The sequence below is a fragment of the Grus americana genome, chromosome 3 (assembly GCF_028858705.1).
Source record: "Grus americana isolate bGruAme1 chromosome 3, bGruAme1.mat, whole genome shotgun sequence".
NCBI classification, from domain to species: Eukaryota; Metazoa; Chordata; class Aves; order Gruiformes; family Gruidae; genus Grus; species Grus americana.
Genome location: NC_072854.1, coordinates 114,849,536 through 114,864,005, shown reverse-complemented (window position 1 = coordinate 114,864,005; position 14,470 = coordinate 114,849,536). Strand labels below are relative to the sequence as shown.

General features: G+C 39.0%; 1 protein-coding gene across 22 annotated transcripts in view; it reads right to left on the bottom strand.

Moving 5' to 3' along the window:
* The window catches only part of EHBP1 (EH domain binding protein 1), a 229,641-nt gene that overhangs the window by 40,500 nt on the left and 174,671 nt on the right, over window positions 1–14,470 (bottom strand). For 7 of the 22 annotated variants that reach the window (XM_054821276.1, XM_054821286.1, XM_054821297.1 and 4 more), the window contains 5 exons: window positions 12,975–13,122; window positions 6,078–6,194; window positions 2,967–3,094; window positions 206–347; window positions 1–55 (listed from right to left, as the gene is read on the bottom strand). The exon at window positions 1–55 is cut by the window's left edge and continues 52 nt beyond it. In XM_054821276.1, the coding sequence (XP_054677251.1) occupies window positions 1–55; window positions 206–347; window positions 2,967–3,094; window positions 6,078–6,194; window positions 12,975–13,122 (590 nt within the window). The remainder of the gene's footprint in view (window positions 56–205; window positions 348–2,966; window positions 3,095–6,077; window positions 6,195–12,974; window positions 13,123–14,470) is intronic. The other 15 variants (XM_054821280.1, XM_054821284.1, XM_054821292.1 and 12 more) reach the window with 10 other exon arrangements.

Below are 14,470 nucleotides of genomic sequence, written 5' to 3'. Positions count from 1 at the left end.
TTCTCCTCATTTCCTCTCTTTGTATCTTCCTGTATTGATCTCTGCCTTTTCATCTCTTGAAAAAAGGGGAAAGACATGTAAAATTATTATAAAGCTTGATATTTATGTATTGAAATGTGGACTTACATTATCGGGTTTTCATATATTTATTGTTAAATATTATTAAATCATAAGATGGGAAAACAGGTTTTGTATTTTCTCTTACCTGGTCTGCTCTCCACGTATTGACTGAAAGACTGGAGCTGAGTTTTTCTGACGGTAGAGTCCTTGCTGAACACAACGGGATTTCTAAACCGTTCTGCTGCTTTTTGTAATTGCTCAGCACGATGTTCCTCTGTTCCATTCTGCTAGGAAAAAACCCAGACATACAACAGTTTCTTTTGTTTACAAACGGGAAGACATGAATTCGAAAGGTATGTTTCGGCAAGGGGACAGGACGCAGCTTTTGCAAAGAGGATTTCACAACTCAGGCTGCGGTTTATATAGGATGAAAGTATCAGCTGTGGAAAAAAAGGAGAAGAGTGATTAACTTGTTTTGTTTTGTTTAATGTGCTGTGGCAATGACTGGCTTTTTGCTACGTGGGCACCCTCCTGCAGGACTCTGTACTTACTTAACAGCTAGACCTATTAATTGTGACCGGTATTTGCCAGCGATGCCGATTTTAAATGAAAAATCACTCCTTTGCAACTTTGATTTGCCAAGCGCTGCGCATGCTGCTGCCAAGTAGTGGCGTCTCTACCCCTGAACACGATCTGTATCGTTTTAAAAGTGTGTTGCCTTTAGCCTGTCTCCCTGCCCGGTAAAGAAATCAGTCGTTTTCTGTAGTCCCACAGACTTGTATGACAAGAAGAACTAGTTTCTAATTTTATGCCCATTGAGATAAACCACTAATGCTGGATGAAGGCTAAAAGGTAGGATTATAATACTACCCCACTGAACTGCATTTCATCAGCTATAACTTTCCAAAGCCAGATTTGTAACTAAGCCCTTTACAGCTAAGGAAACTACAATTATCTTTTCCAGGGCTTCCTATGTTAATACTGGTAACAAATTCAAATGGTTCTATCAACACAAAATATCCCAGAAGACTGAACCACCGCAGTGTGTGGAAACTGCAGATACCGAGGTGCTGTGTACCAAACAAATATTTCATTTTATACCTAATCTTTTATTATTTTTATTAAGTGTTTTGAAAGTAAATAGGGAAAGGCTAAGATGCATGACTAATAGCTAAGCCTGCTGAATGCTGAAACTGGTTATCAAAAGCTACCAAGACTTTGCCCTTCCTCTGCATTGAGACAATCGGTAATGAGGGAGTTCTCCAATGGCCTATTCTCTAGCCTCAAGGAGGCCGGGGATACACAATCCCCAAGGGAAGGTAACAGTTTATCCTTTTCCACAAACACAGAATGCCTCATTTAGAAACGTGTAAACTGCATTTTATTAAAAAACAAATCCACCTCAATGCCGAGAGCTCCATGAGAACAGATGGACACTGTATATTCCTTATAATGCTGCTTTCCAACTCTTCCTTGGAACGACATACACAGAGATAAACTGTTAGTTGCACCTTTTGTGGGAGTACCTTAAAAAAAAAAGCAACTCCTTCACGGAAGCTTTTCATGAAGAGAAATACCGTTTTCGTCAGCTTAGGTGATACCAAATTACCCTAAGAGGCGGCCCGTGTGTCATTTGTTGAATTAAGCTTAAAAAAGTATTGCTTATATGCTTTGGATGACTTCTCAGCTGCACTAATCGGGTGGTTATGATTCTGGTTAAATAAAAGGTGGTTTCCTGGTATTAGCACAATAACCATCTGACAGACTAAACCAGAGTCTTTACCAAAATAAACAAACATGACTAATTTTTTAGGCCTGGCAACATGCTAAAATATCAGTGTGATTAGCCAGTAAATCCCATTTTAAGAAACCTTTTTATGACTGGAGACTTCTGCCACTTTACAAATGTATTCCTCTAAGCCCGCTAATTCAGTTAGCCTTTTCAATCCATTGTATTATTCTTGGGCCAGCTTCATTTTGCATTAAATCCACTGCAGAAAGCTAAATTGAACGCAAAAATCAGACTTGATCCAGGCTTCCTTTTGTTCAAAGATAGAGACCGAAAGTCCTCTGCTGCTGCCACACACTTTCATCACCAATTTATAGGAACCGACAGTGTAAGGGAAAAGCAATGAAAGTCATTGTTTTGGGACTTCAAAGCATCTCTGTATCTGGGGAAGGAAATCCTTTCAGTCAGCAGTGCTTTCCCCCCAGACTGCAGGTGGGTGAAAAGTTATACCCAACTGGAAGTGCCCCAGAGCCATAGGGATATTAATGACATACAGGCACTATTTTTTAAAAAATATAATAGTAAGAACACAAGGGGTCTAATTAAGGAAATGAAATGAAAAATTGATTGTGTGAGCTTTATACTCGAGTGGTGAACATTAAGAATAGGCAAAAGAACCACATACGCTGCATACTCGTGTCTATTTTTCTCAGAAGCACTCGTCAAGCACCCAAGTATGTATGCCTTTAAAGTGTACCACGGCTTAATTTTAATGGAGAAAAACCAGAGGGTCAGACTTGGGAGTGAAGCAAATCACTGAGAGTCCAATCCTGCTCCCATTAAAGTCAGGGAGAGTCTTGCCTGTGCTGTATTTCTGAATTAAGTGACAACCTCAGCAATAAGAACTGAGAAATGCTTCTTATATCTCTTCCTGTTATGCCAATGACAAGTATCAAGATCAAAAAAAAAAAAAAAAAGAGAAAAAAAAGGAAAATGTGTTGATTAATCAACAGGAAAAAGCCCAGGGCATTGCAAACTATGCAACTGCACTGCCATGAAGATTTTCTGCATTTCTCACTGTGAAGGAATTGATAAGAAATCATTTTCCTCCTCACGAAGTACAAACCCGAAATCGGAACACACAGGTATTGAGACAAAAGCATTAATCAAAACTTACCTTAATGTCTTGCTCTGAGCTATCAGTTACAGCTTTCTGAGCAGCACTGGAGAGTGAATTTGCCACCTGTGGCTGAGCTTCTAGGAGCTTCTTCAGCTTCAAATCCACCAACTTACTGTTTTGTTCTGCTAAATATGCAAATACCACATACAACAGAGTGAGATGCATTTAAATGCAGAGTCGCTACAACAATGTAGCAATTTAAAAGGTAGATTTCATTCACTTTGCTATCATTTCAAACTAAAAAAGTAAAAACTAGAAGGAAAATTATTTTTATAGTGGTTCAGATTGGCGTAGATTTGTGTAACGTACATAGATAATGCCTGAATTCTCTCAAAAAATACATGTAGCACCCAGCTGAACAAGTAAACGTGCCTGAAGACAGTAGACGAAAAAATACAGAAAGTAGACAGTGTTTACTTTAAGTTACTCCCAACCTGTACATACCTATACTTTGGTATAAAAACACACTTAGAGTCATTTATTTTAAGATGACACATAACAATTTATCACATATTCTAAGTACTGATAACCCCTTAAGTTTATGAACTACTAATTCATCCTAAGGCTCCTTGGCACAGCTTCTCAATGTTAAAATTTCAATATCAAGAGAGACAGCTTTCTAGTAATATTTTACTATGATTTATAGAATACGTTGAAGCTGTGAGAGCCGTAAAACACTTTGTAACTGCCTTGTAGGGACAGATTAAAAGTCTGCCGAAGCCCCAAATTTTTTTTCATCAGTTTTAGCAACTTGGATCAGAGCCCAAAAAAATAAGAGTTGAGAATTTTACCTCCCAATAATGCTCATTCTGTACGTGACCGTTGACTATATGAATTTGTAACACACCTACACACACAGTTACCTACATATATACACATAATAAGGAGAAAGGTGTTAATAACAAACCACAGCACAGATCTATGGAGCTAACCCTGGGAAGGCAGAATAATGCTGGCACAGAAGCCCCGAGACATATTCTACATGCAGCACCATGCGAGAAATTGCCCCTGAAACGGAGCGAATGCAGCATCACCTGTGTATATTATGTACATACATCTGGGCCTTGGGTCAAACACAGAGAAAATAGCAGTTGCTATGGTTTTCTATAGGCACAGCCTGAGTTTTTCACTGTGGGCTGGTAACTTCCAACTGGTGTGGAAAGCAGAGCCATGACTGTTTTGCTGCACAGCTCCTTCCAAGGTTTGGAGCGCTCCAATTCACGTTAGCCAAAACATTTTTGGCATGCTGGCAATCAAATGATGCCTGCCTCCAGCAGCAATGGGCTGGGTTGGGTTATGACGAAGGATAGTTTCCCTTTCCTCTGACACACCCAGCCAGGGTGCTCTTAATTGAGGCTCACATGTAAGCACATGCACATTCTCGTGGGTTTATACATAAACATCATGTAATAACTATGATATAAGAAGTTCACATTTTATCAGATACATTCACAGCAGTGTATGGTAGCAGTACTGACAAATACAGATAGATGCAATATTTAAAACCACAACTGGTAGTAAAAACACAAATTTTTTCTCTTCTTGAGAGACATGGGAGGGAATAAGATTCAGCAGGGACAAATTAGTGAAGGTGGTCATAATGATCCCAAATGTGAAATGGCCCTTACAGTTTTGCTTTTAGGTGCTCCCAGCAGATTCAGCCTTCATTAGAACTTGGTATGAATTGGCAGAATCCCACCGAAATCCGTGTACACTGATTTCTATCACAGCATTAGACTGCTTTCTGTATTATTGCCCATCTCCTTCCTTATTCGTTTGTCCCTCTGGCTACTGTGCAGACTGAACTGCAAAGTAACATCCCAGGTTTTTTCCAGAATGTCTTCCCACGGTGGAGATGAAGCGTTGTGCAGTGGGTTTGTATCCCTGAGAAGGTATCTCTCAGGAAAAAAGGCCCACAGAAATAAATGTTGGTAAGTCACTGGGACTCGAATCTTTTGGATTCAAAAAAGACTAGAACGAAAGTGTTATATGCACATCATTGTTGGTTTAATTTATAAAGAGTGAACGATAAATAAAGTCTTTTGATTTTATATATTATGGGCTACAAACTTGGGTCCAGTTGGCATGGGCAGAACCAAGCCAGAGGATGCTGTAAGAAGTTGTCTCTTGTACTGCCTTTATCCTGATGCTGTCCTGTGCTTGCCACACTTCTCCAGGCTCGAGCTAACTTGGAGGGGCAGAAACGCCCTGGCAGAGAAGCACACCATACTACAAAGAGCCCTCAGCAATCCCCAGGGCTGCTGGTAACAGGCAGACTTGCACAGAGAACAAACTCCTTCAGCAACTCTGTGAGCAGAGGAGCTCCTTACTGATGGGCAATTACCTTTACATCTTTGAAGATCTCATGCCTTTTTAAATAAGCATCTCCCTTGTAAGAACCTGACATATTTATCATCTATGGAGGAACCAGTTACAAATTTTGAAAGGGGAAATACCAGTACTATGATTTATTATTACTTGACTAGCATGTGCTAAGATTGTATAAGCATTTCTACAAGAATATGAATGCTTTTAAAATGTGTTATTAAAAAATCTATTACTTGAACTTTGTAAAGTAAATAGGACTAATTCTGTTCAAATTTATACCTCTATGTACCCACTGGAGCAACAAGGTATAAATACAAGAATTGGTCCTCAGGAAGAAACCGGAGGGATACCAAGCCTACAGGGAAACAATGGAGACATGTTTGCTCCTCTTCACTGAGCACATGGACCAGAATGTCAGTGGAGAGACCAGCAGCAGCACTTACCAATGCGATTGCTCACTCCTCTGGCCTGCCTACCTTGCTTGCTGGGACAATGTAGGTGGTTCTGCTTTACAAATCTGGCCTGGGATCCCCTTCCCCATCAAACACAGCAAGAGACATTTAAATCTGTCATTGTTGGAAATAATGATTTTGATGCTGATTTTAAATTTCAACTAAATGTGAATGCAAAATATTCAAAAAGAATAAGCATTAGGGTTTAAAAGACCTGAAAAGACACAAAGGAATAAAGCTATGACAGAGAGAAGCAGCATATCAGTATTTATATGATGATGGAGCGTTAGTCATGCAAAATACACAAAATAGCCATTATTTAAATTACCCGTTGAATCAAGGTCATTTTCTAGGTTAGTAAGCTCATCTCCACCTCCAGTAACAGAGCATTCAGGAACCTCCTCATTAGTATCTATCTCAATATTATCATCATCCTCATCCTCATCTGTAGGAACATACAGCATTAAGGTTAGTATTTTCTTATGTACATGCACCACATCACACAAAAAAAAAAAAAAAAGAAAAAAGAACGCTTCAGAGAACAAGCTGAGTTATGATAAAAATGCAAATCATTACATAAGTCTGGAAGGAGATTTCGCTCTGTCCACTCATGGATTTATCTTTAAACTGATGCAATTCAATATGCACACAGGGGGCTCTGCTGGAAACTCCTGCTACAATAAAGGTAGAGTCTGGCCTCAGCAGTAGCTGTTGTCTGTGCTGAATCTCTGGCTAACTCTGAAAAGCACATGTGCTTTTCCTTATGACTTGAGTCAAAATAATTTCCCCTAGGCTCTCGGTTCTCTATAATGCAGGATGGGTGCTGAAGCCGGTATATGGCAGGTTTGGATGGGTCTGGCCAACAGAAGGACCTGTGACCTGTGATATCTTGAGAAAGGCAGCAGCTCCAGGTACCTAACTCCCAGCTCAGTGAGACTTGCTACTCCTGATTTTGCGCAATATATCACAGACCAGTGATCTCTGTACCTTGCTTACGTGTTAGCATCTCCTACCACTTCTGATACAAGGAGGAAAACCACCACCTGGAACACCACACTTAGCAAGCGCTGACCTCAGGTGTAGCAAGAGCACACTCACAGATTGCTGCCTCACTGCACCACTTTGAATCAGCATTGTTTGTAAGCTACATACATTTTAAATAAAATAATAATTGTAATTATACTTTATATTTTTTATGGGATCTTTCTACTGAGTTTCTCAGAGCAGCTTATGAATATCACTTGTAAATGAGCCCCATAATGTTTTATGAAGTAGGCAATTATTATAATTACAATTATGATGATGATGCAGGTAAATTATGGCACAGAAAGAGTAAGTAACCTGAGGAAGATCAAATAGCAAGTGCTGAATTGTGAAGCAGATCCCAGAAAAAATCCTGACTCATATTTTCAATACAAATATATAATGAAATTAAAGTCCACAAAAGCTAAATTAGTACTTTCAAAGCATGTAGTTGCCTTGTATTTACACATTTTTAAGTCTCATATCAAATGCTATCTATACTTGTTCAGACTTATACAAATATTTTTTTCCTGTGCATGTATGCATGCGTGTAAAAATGACAGAAAAGAGAAGGCTGGAGTGTGTCTGGAAAAAGAAGACATAGAGTAACTAAAGGAACTTTCAAACACTTCACAATAGGAAAAAATACTAATTATAATTACAGAACATTGCTACATTCAAATGCCATATAAACAAACAGGATCCCAAACATAGTACCAAGATGCCATAGTTCTGAATACCAGAAGTCTGGGGAATTTTGGACCAGGATTGGTGCTGATCACTCATCATCTGTCTCTGAAATACACTAAACCTCATCCCCAGATCTGAAGTTTGCACTTCGGGCCCACACTGCTGACACGAAGGTCATACAGCTGTTTCTTTTCTTTATCTTTTTATCTCCACAGTCCCTACAATTCCCATTTTAGGAGCCAGTTGACTTTTTTATATGTCTGCCACTCTTTTTAACCAGCTGCTCCCTCAATTCCTCCGTAATTAATGTCATTTGCAGACCTCCGCCAATTCAGCGTAAGGCCCTTGCTGTGACAGACAGGAGCAAAGAAGTTTCCATTTCAGTGTCTTATTCAACACCTGTTGCATGTATGATGGAGCAGAGGTCTGTGAAGTAGGACCCCTCCCTTTCAGCTGACCACCATGACTTCCCTGGGCTCCTCTCCACTAATTCTCAATGGTCCCTGGAAGAGTCAGCTTTTTTCCAAACTGCCCCAGCTTGAGCCAGATGGATGGAGAACAACATCTCTCCCCAGACAAACCAGTATCTGGGACCAGATCTGGGACCTGACAGATGGTGCTTCAGGTGTACAATTGGGTGGGCAGAAACACAGGACCCTCTCTGACATCCTTTTTGTTCCCACTTAAATTCACAGAGAAGGTTCTGTGATCTGGAGTCTAGTTGTCTCAGGTAGCGCAGAGGTAGGTGAACAAAGTAGAAGGGCACAGTGTGATCACCATGAAGTGGAGAAAAGGGATGGGGTAAAAAGCAGACTGAAGAGAAACCAGAGAATGGTAAAGCAGCAACAGCAACAATTCTGAAGTTTTGAATTTTCTTCAAAGCATCTCTACTTTTTCTAATGAGGAGCTAGCCTTCTCACATGATTTTAAATCCTTCATGATGGTGTCGGAGAAATTCAGTGGCACTTGGGCCATGGTACTCTTAAACCCATGTTGGAGCTCATGGCGGTACACTGAAAGCACAATCGGGCTAACAGCAGCAAAGGGCCATGGACCTTCGAAAGAGGTGGAAGAGAAAGAAAGAGGGACCCGGCAGTGGCAGAGGGAAACCAAACCCACCTCGAGCCGAGAGGCAGGCAATGACTTTCCACAGCACCCAAAAAAAGTCGGCTTGCAAGGTCAGCTCATGATTACCAGTCATCCAGAAGGATGCTGGATGTGTCAAAACAATCTAAACAAGATGATAGGGTTTAAGACTGCTGCATACTAAGGGAATGCTTAGATTAGATTATTTGATTTTCTTTAATTTAATATAGCGAGATGAGATCAGAGGCACTGTCTTTGACACCACCATTTTAGGTAACAAAAGAGATGGGAATGTCAAAGACACCAGTTCCTAGTGTCAGATAATGACCTGACCTAGTATTTAATTTAAAGTTGGCAGGCTTTGACTGAATATGATTATCAGAACGTTTACACTTTATTAAAAAAAATTCAATTAAAAGCATTCATTTGAAGTAATTTCAGAAATTTTCAAATATCTTTAAAAATCTACAGATTCCTTGTTTTAAACTACTCAAGGTTTTCTTTTCAGTCCAATGTTCTTCCAGTGTATTGAAAAGGGAAATGTGTTTAGGGAGCATGTTACAACAAGATTTTGCAATTATAAATGATAAAAGGAACAACATGACGAAGAGATAACAGATATCTTTTATGAAAAGAACAAATTACTAGTGTGAAAAACTTTAAGCACTTGGTCTAGAACCAGGGCATGTATTTAGAAGAGTACTAAAGAACTGCTTCCTTGAAAAGTATGTAAATGTGAAAGACAGCAGACTGCATCAATTTCTAGATGAAATTAAAAAGGAACAATTTTCCTAGAGAGGTAAAAGCATTGATGGGGGTTGGACCACATTAGTGGAAGAAGCATATCTAAGCTGCCACCAGAGTTGCATGAATGGTACTTGCTCTTTAGGGAAGATGCCTCCAGGATTGTCTCTGAAAAATCCTTCAAGCCTGTGGATATTCAGATATTTAGTTTATTTACTTTCAGGTGGAGTTCACTTTAAGGTTACAGAATGTGACAGGAGCACCTGAACAGTAATAAAGAAAGCAAAGGCAGGGAATGGGAGAAATGCAGAGTCAAAATACTGGTTCAGAGTACAAGAAATCAGATGTCACGACAAGAAAGTACAGCAGTTACTGCCAACTAACACAAATACTGCCTGTTAAAAATATTAAATCAAGGACTTCACACTATTTTGAGTCGGAAACTAAGCATGATAAGTAAGCCTGAGCTACCATGTACATTCCCTCCAAATCACTGCCTCAGACATAAAATCCGTAACATACCCTGAAAACTTTAAGCATACAAGTGCAATCCAATGGCAGCTGGCTCTCTTTGGTAAGTTTTTTAACTGCAGTACACCTTTCCAGCTTTTGTTTTGAATTCCGAATTCTTTGAAAACTTTTTTTGTCTTACAATACATTTGGATGATGCTTCTCCTGTGTTCTTCCCTCCCTCCTCCTCTAACATCTCTTTTCTGTGCCGTTCTTGTGTTCATTCTCTTCTCCCCTCACAGTTTTGCCTAGTTTTGGCACCAAAGCCTCTTCACACTATGCTTGTCTTACTCCCTGTCCTCTCCATTATTCCCTCCCTCTGCTGCCTACTCACCACCTCCAGATCAGAGCCACATCCTCACAAAGACACCACCTCAAATAAAGGATGGAGATGTGCCAGAGACTAAAGAAAACACACTACCCAAATCCCAAAAGAGTAGACGGATGTCCCACTGTATGGGGACAATACCTAGATAAGATGTCAATTCCGTTGTCCCGTCGCTGCTGGGAAAAGGGAGGTTATTTGGATTCCTATCTTGATACTGTCCCTGGACCCATCTCAAGCCATCCGCTTATCAGCCTGAAGCTAGTAGGACATCTAATAAATTTGAAGCTGCCATCCCAAACCCTCTGGCAGTTGGCAGAAAGAAGTATTTTCTGTCTCACATGCCAAATAACCTATGAAAAAGACTGGATTTCATAGCAAAGGATGCTGCTTATCCAGGAAAGTTTCAACTTGCCATAGGCATTTGAGTTTTTCAGACCATGATTAAATAAAGCTTTTTAACAGAGAATGTAGCACCAGTGCCAAAGCATGGAAACTCTTAATGAGCATATAGAAACACTGAAAGAGATCACATTTTCACCTACAATAGTGAGCAAGAAGTTAGTCTTTAAAAAATCCCAAATCCCAAAGCTGAAATGTCACTTTTTTTCTGGAATAACTGAATTGAGAGAAAGGAAAATTATTTGGTACATTCCCTTTTTGTAAATTAAAATGTAGCAATCAATGCAGAAGAAGAGATTAATGAAGCATAACGGACAAGACAGCTTGGAAGACGTAAGATATTACTATAAGCTTGTCTTGGGTATTGTATAGGGAATACAGGACTATACACAGGAAAAAAACCTACTACATGTGAATGCAGTCAGGGGTGATATTCAGAATCCAGTTGTAATAAAGAGATTGTCTATTAAATCCTAATTTTTGGTGAAAATCAAAATTGAGAAAGACTAAACCCTGAAATAATTATAATTTATTTGGTTTACAAAGTGTTGGTGCCATTGCACAGGCCTACTCCATTTTAGAAGAATGAATTTCTTGAGTGAACATCTAGCGTGGCACCTCACGTTACCAGCAGTGTAGCAGAAGCATGTGGAAGATGTGCCATAAGGAAAGCTTTTTGAGAATGAATAAGTAGAAGGAAGTGCTATAAAATGCACATTGACATGAAAAGAACAAAGAGGAATAAAAGGAGACAGGGAATGAAAATTGGAAGTCCAAGAGAAGTTCCAATAGTTTGGCCGAACTACTGTACGAACAAAGAAAAATCAAAGGTAGGAAATATAGACCAAGGAGATAACTCAAAGCACATGCAAAAGTAGAAAGCAGTAAAATTGTTATACTGGATAAAACCCAATAGGTATAGTAGTGATAACTTTATAAACAAGTTGTCATCAGTACTGATACTGTCTTCTCCTTTAATAACACTAAAACTCTCTGAGTGCATATGCAATCTATATATAAAAATACTTTTTTTTAATATATATGCACAGTGCACAGTTATCTTTGAGACTGTTTATAAACTGAACGAAGGGTAGGAAAAGCAATGGCAAAATTCAGAGGAAAATATGAACAGGGAAGGCCACATCCCAGAAAGCAGTATACCGGGATATTTAGCAACACTACAAGTGAGTCACTGCGACAAAAGAGGGTAACTACTACCCAGCTGAGCACTCGGGATATAACCAGAAAGCGTACTTTACCTGGAGGGGAGAGAGGGCAGGAACAGCTATGTACAGGCACGATAAAACAGTGAGGAGAAAGTAATTAAATAATGTAAGATGGGGAGTCAAATTGTGAAGAGGGATGAAGAACACCATAGTCAATATACAAGTACTCTGCCATTTTGCTCAGCCTGTCTTATTCCCTCCCCATCAAGGATGTAATTTCCTATTTATCACAAAAAAGAGTTATGTTGGCAAGCTTGGTTTACTGGGCAAAGAGAGGAAAACTGAAGACCAGACCCCAAGGGAGATGTACAACTAACTGCTTTTCTCTTTGGTGTTAAATGGAACAGAAGTGCAGGGTTCAGAGTACAATAAGACTGTATTTAAATATATATGCATATAAAATACATGTAGTAGAGAAGAAAAAAATATTGTTATTGAATCTACATGCATCGTGAATGTAAAGCTGGATTTTCCTGACACTTTGGCTTACAATTAGATGTTAGTATGAGAAAAACAATTTCCCCTTAGAATATGTAGAAGACACTAAAAGAGCAAGAAGCCTGTACTGAAACGTGTGCTCAGCACCCATTTGAGTTTGAGTGACACTACATTACTCCAGCTTGTAGCACTGGCAGGTATATGAATTTTAATGACATTTCAAAGTCAGGTTAATAACATTATAGCAATACTATAAAACTCAGAATCTGTAAAGGCAAGTGGTATGTCAAAAGACTGCCATTTAAAATCAAAAGGTTGTTGCCCCCACCTCCCATGGGCCACCTTTAAAATTCTCTTCCCAAGCAGTCTTTTGAACACATTTAATACAAAATAAAGTTTCTTAAGTATTTCTAATTTTGTTTTCCCCCAAAATTATGTCCACGCTCCTATATAAAAATATATATTGGAGAGATTTTAACAAACAACAAAAAATTCTAAAAAACTTTGAGTAATGACAAATCTGTAAATAATGGGCAATATGAGCTATTTGTTCACATAACACCTCTTTCTTTCAATCACACATATGCCTTTTTTTTTTGTTGGAAATTAAGTGACACAACGCTGATTTAGGAAACATCTATGGCCAGGTCTTTTGATATGTGCACCTGATGAACAACAATTACCCACAAAAATGTTTTGAAGTGTGAATAAAAGTGATACCCCAAAAGGTCTCTGGTTTCTAGGTTGCCACAGGAATAAGGTACAAGGTTCCTCAGCTCACCTCCAGATGCCTTTGACCTTTCTTTCAACTTTTCTGCAGCCATTTCACTGTAGCTAGGAAGTTCTGACATCTTCACTCCAGATCGAGCTTCTGCTATTAGCTGACGAGCTCTCTCTCTCAGCTGCCGACGCCGCTCTTCATCTTGCTGCTAAGATATATTGAACAGTTGCCAACTCAGTAATTGACAGAAATGCAATTTCATTCTCAATCTGATCATCATGATAGTAACTGGTTTACAGCATGGTGCTTGGCCCACATTATAAATAGGATGCTCGATATCAGTTGGGTGTCACACCACAATTTTTAAAGACATCCATGAATCCGATTTTTTTTAAAGCATTCACCAAATTATTAATGCATTAGAGACCAAATTATTTGCAATTTCAAGCATTTATAAATTATGTTTTATAAAAATACCTTGATGAAAATTCTCAGACACTTTTCTCTCAAAGTAGTAACTGCAGACAGTTTTACCCTAGCTACAAAAATGGTTTTACTAAATTGAACTACTTGTTTGAGTAACATTCCGTCATAGAACTGAAACAAGAAGTCAGATGTTGCTTTCGGTTACTCCCATCACCAAGCTGACTTCAATGTGTAAAGTGACATCAAATCTGAGGCACGGAAAGGAATCTTCTTCTTTGACTTCAATGGATACATCTTTTTTAAAAAAAACAAAACCGAAACTAATGAAAATTAATGAAACAATAATAGATGCCAGAGCAGAAAAGACTTTGCATAGCTTCAAAACATCCTGCTAGTGGGGCTTTGATCAGTAATTACAGAGATCATACTGGAACCATCCCAGATAGCGCTGTCCCACTCCTAACTCTTAGAAGCGCAATAATATTCTACAAATTTCTACAGCATGAAATTTTGGAAAAGACTAACCCACCGTACAAAAAAAAAAAAAAAAAAGATGTGTTTACACATATCTATAAGAATCCATTAAACCATAAGGGACACAATTTCAGTTTTCACCTTAAAAATACAATTTTTTTTTTCAAAGTTAGGACGGTTTTCCCCCTCCCTTCTCTCAGTATTAGAAACACTTACAAGCACAACAAAGTCACCGATTGGCTTTAAGTCAAATCTGCCGATAAGTCCGTACGATGGACATAATGACCAGGATAAAACCCAGGTATAGGCAGTTGACCTGAACTAAGTGGAATATAACAAACTGCCTAATTTTGGAGAGCCCTCCTGGCAGCCTTCCCACCAACCCAGAAACTGAGCATCCCACACCTGCAGGTGCTGGTGAGAGCTGCTGCTAAGTGCTATTTAGTTTAAGCAATCATTAATAAAACAAGCGCAAAATACTAATTAGGTACATTTTACCCATTTCCATGTAAATTGTTTGTTTGTAGCTATTTACTCAGCATTGTTCTTGGCACAATAGAAAAAATGCAAATGACTGAATCCGAATGCAGCCCTAATGGGACTTTCTGTTTATAACCATTAGCCCAGAGGTGTGCTGTAATTCAATCCTCAAGCAG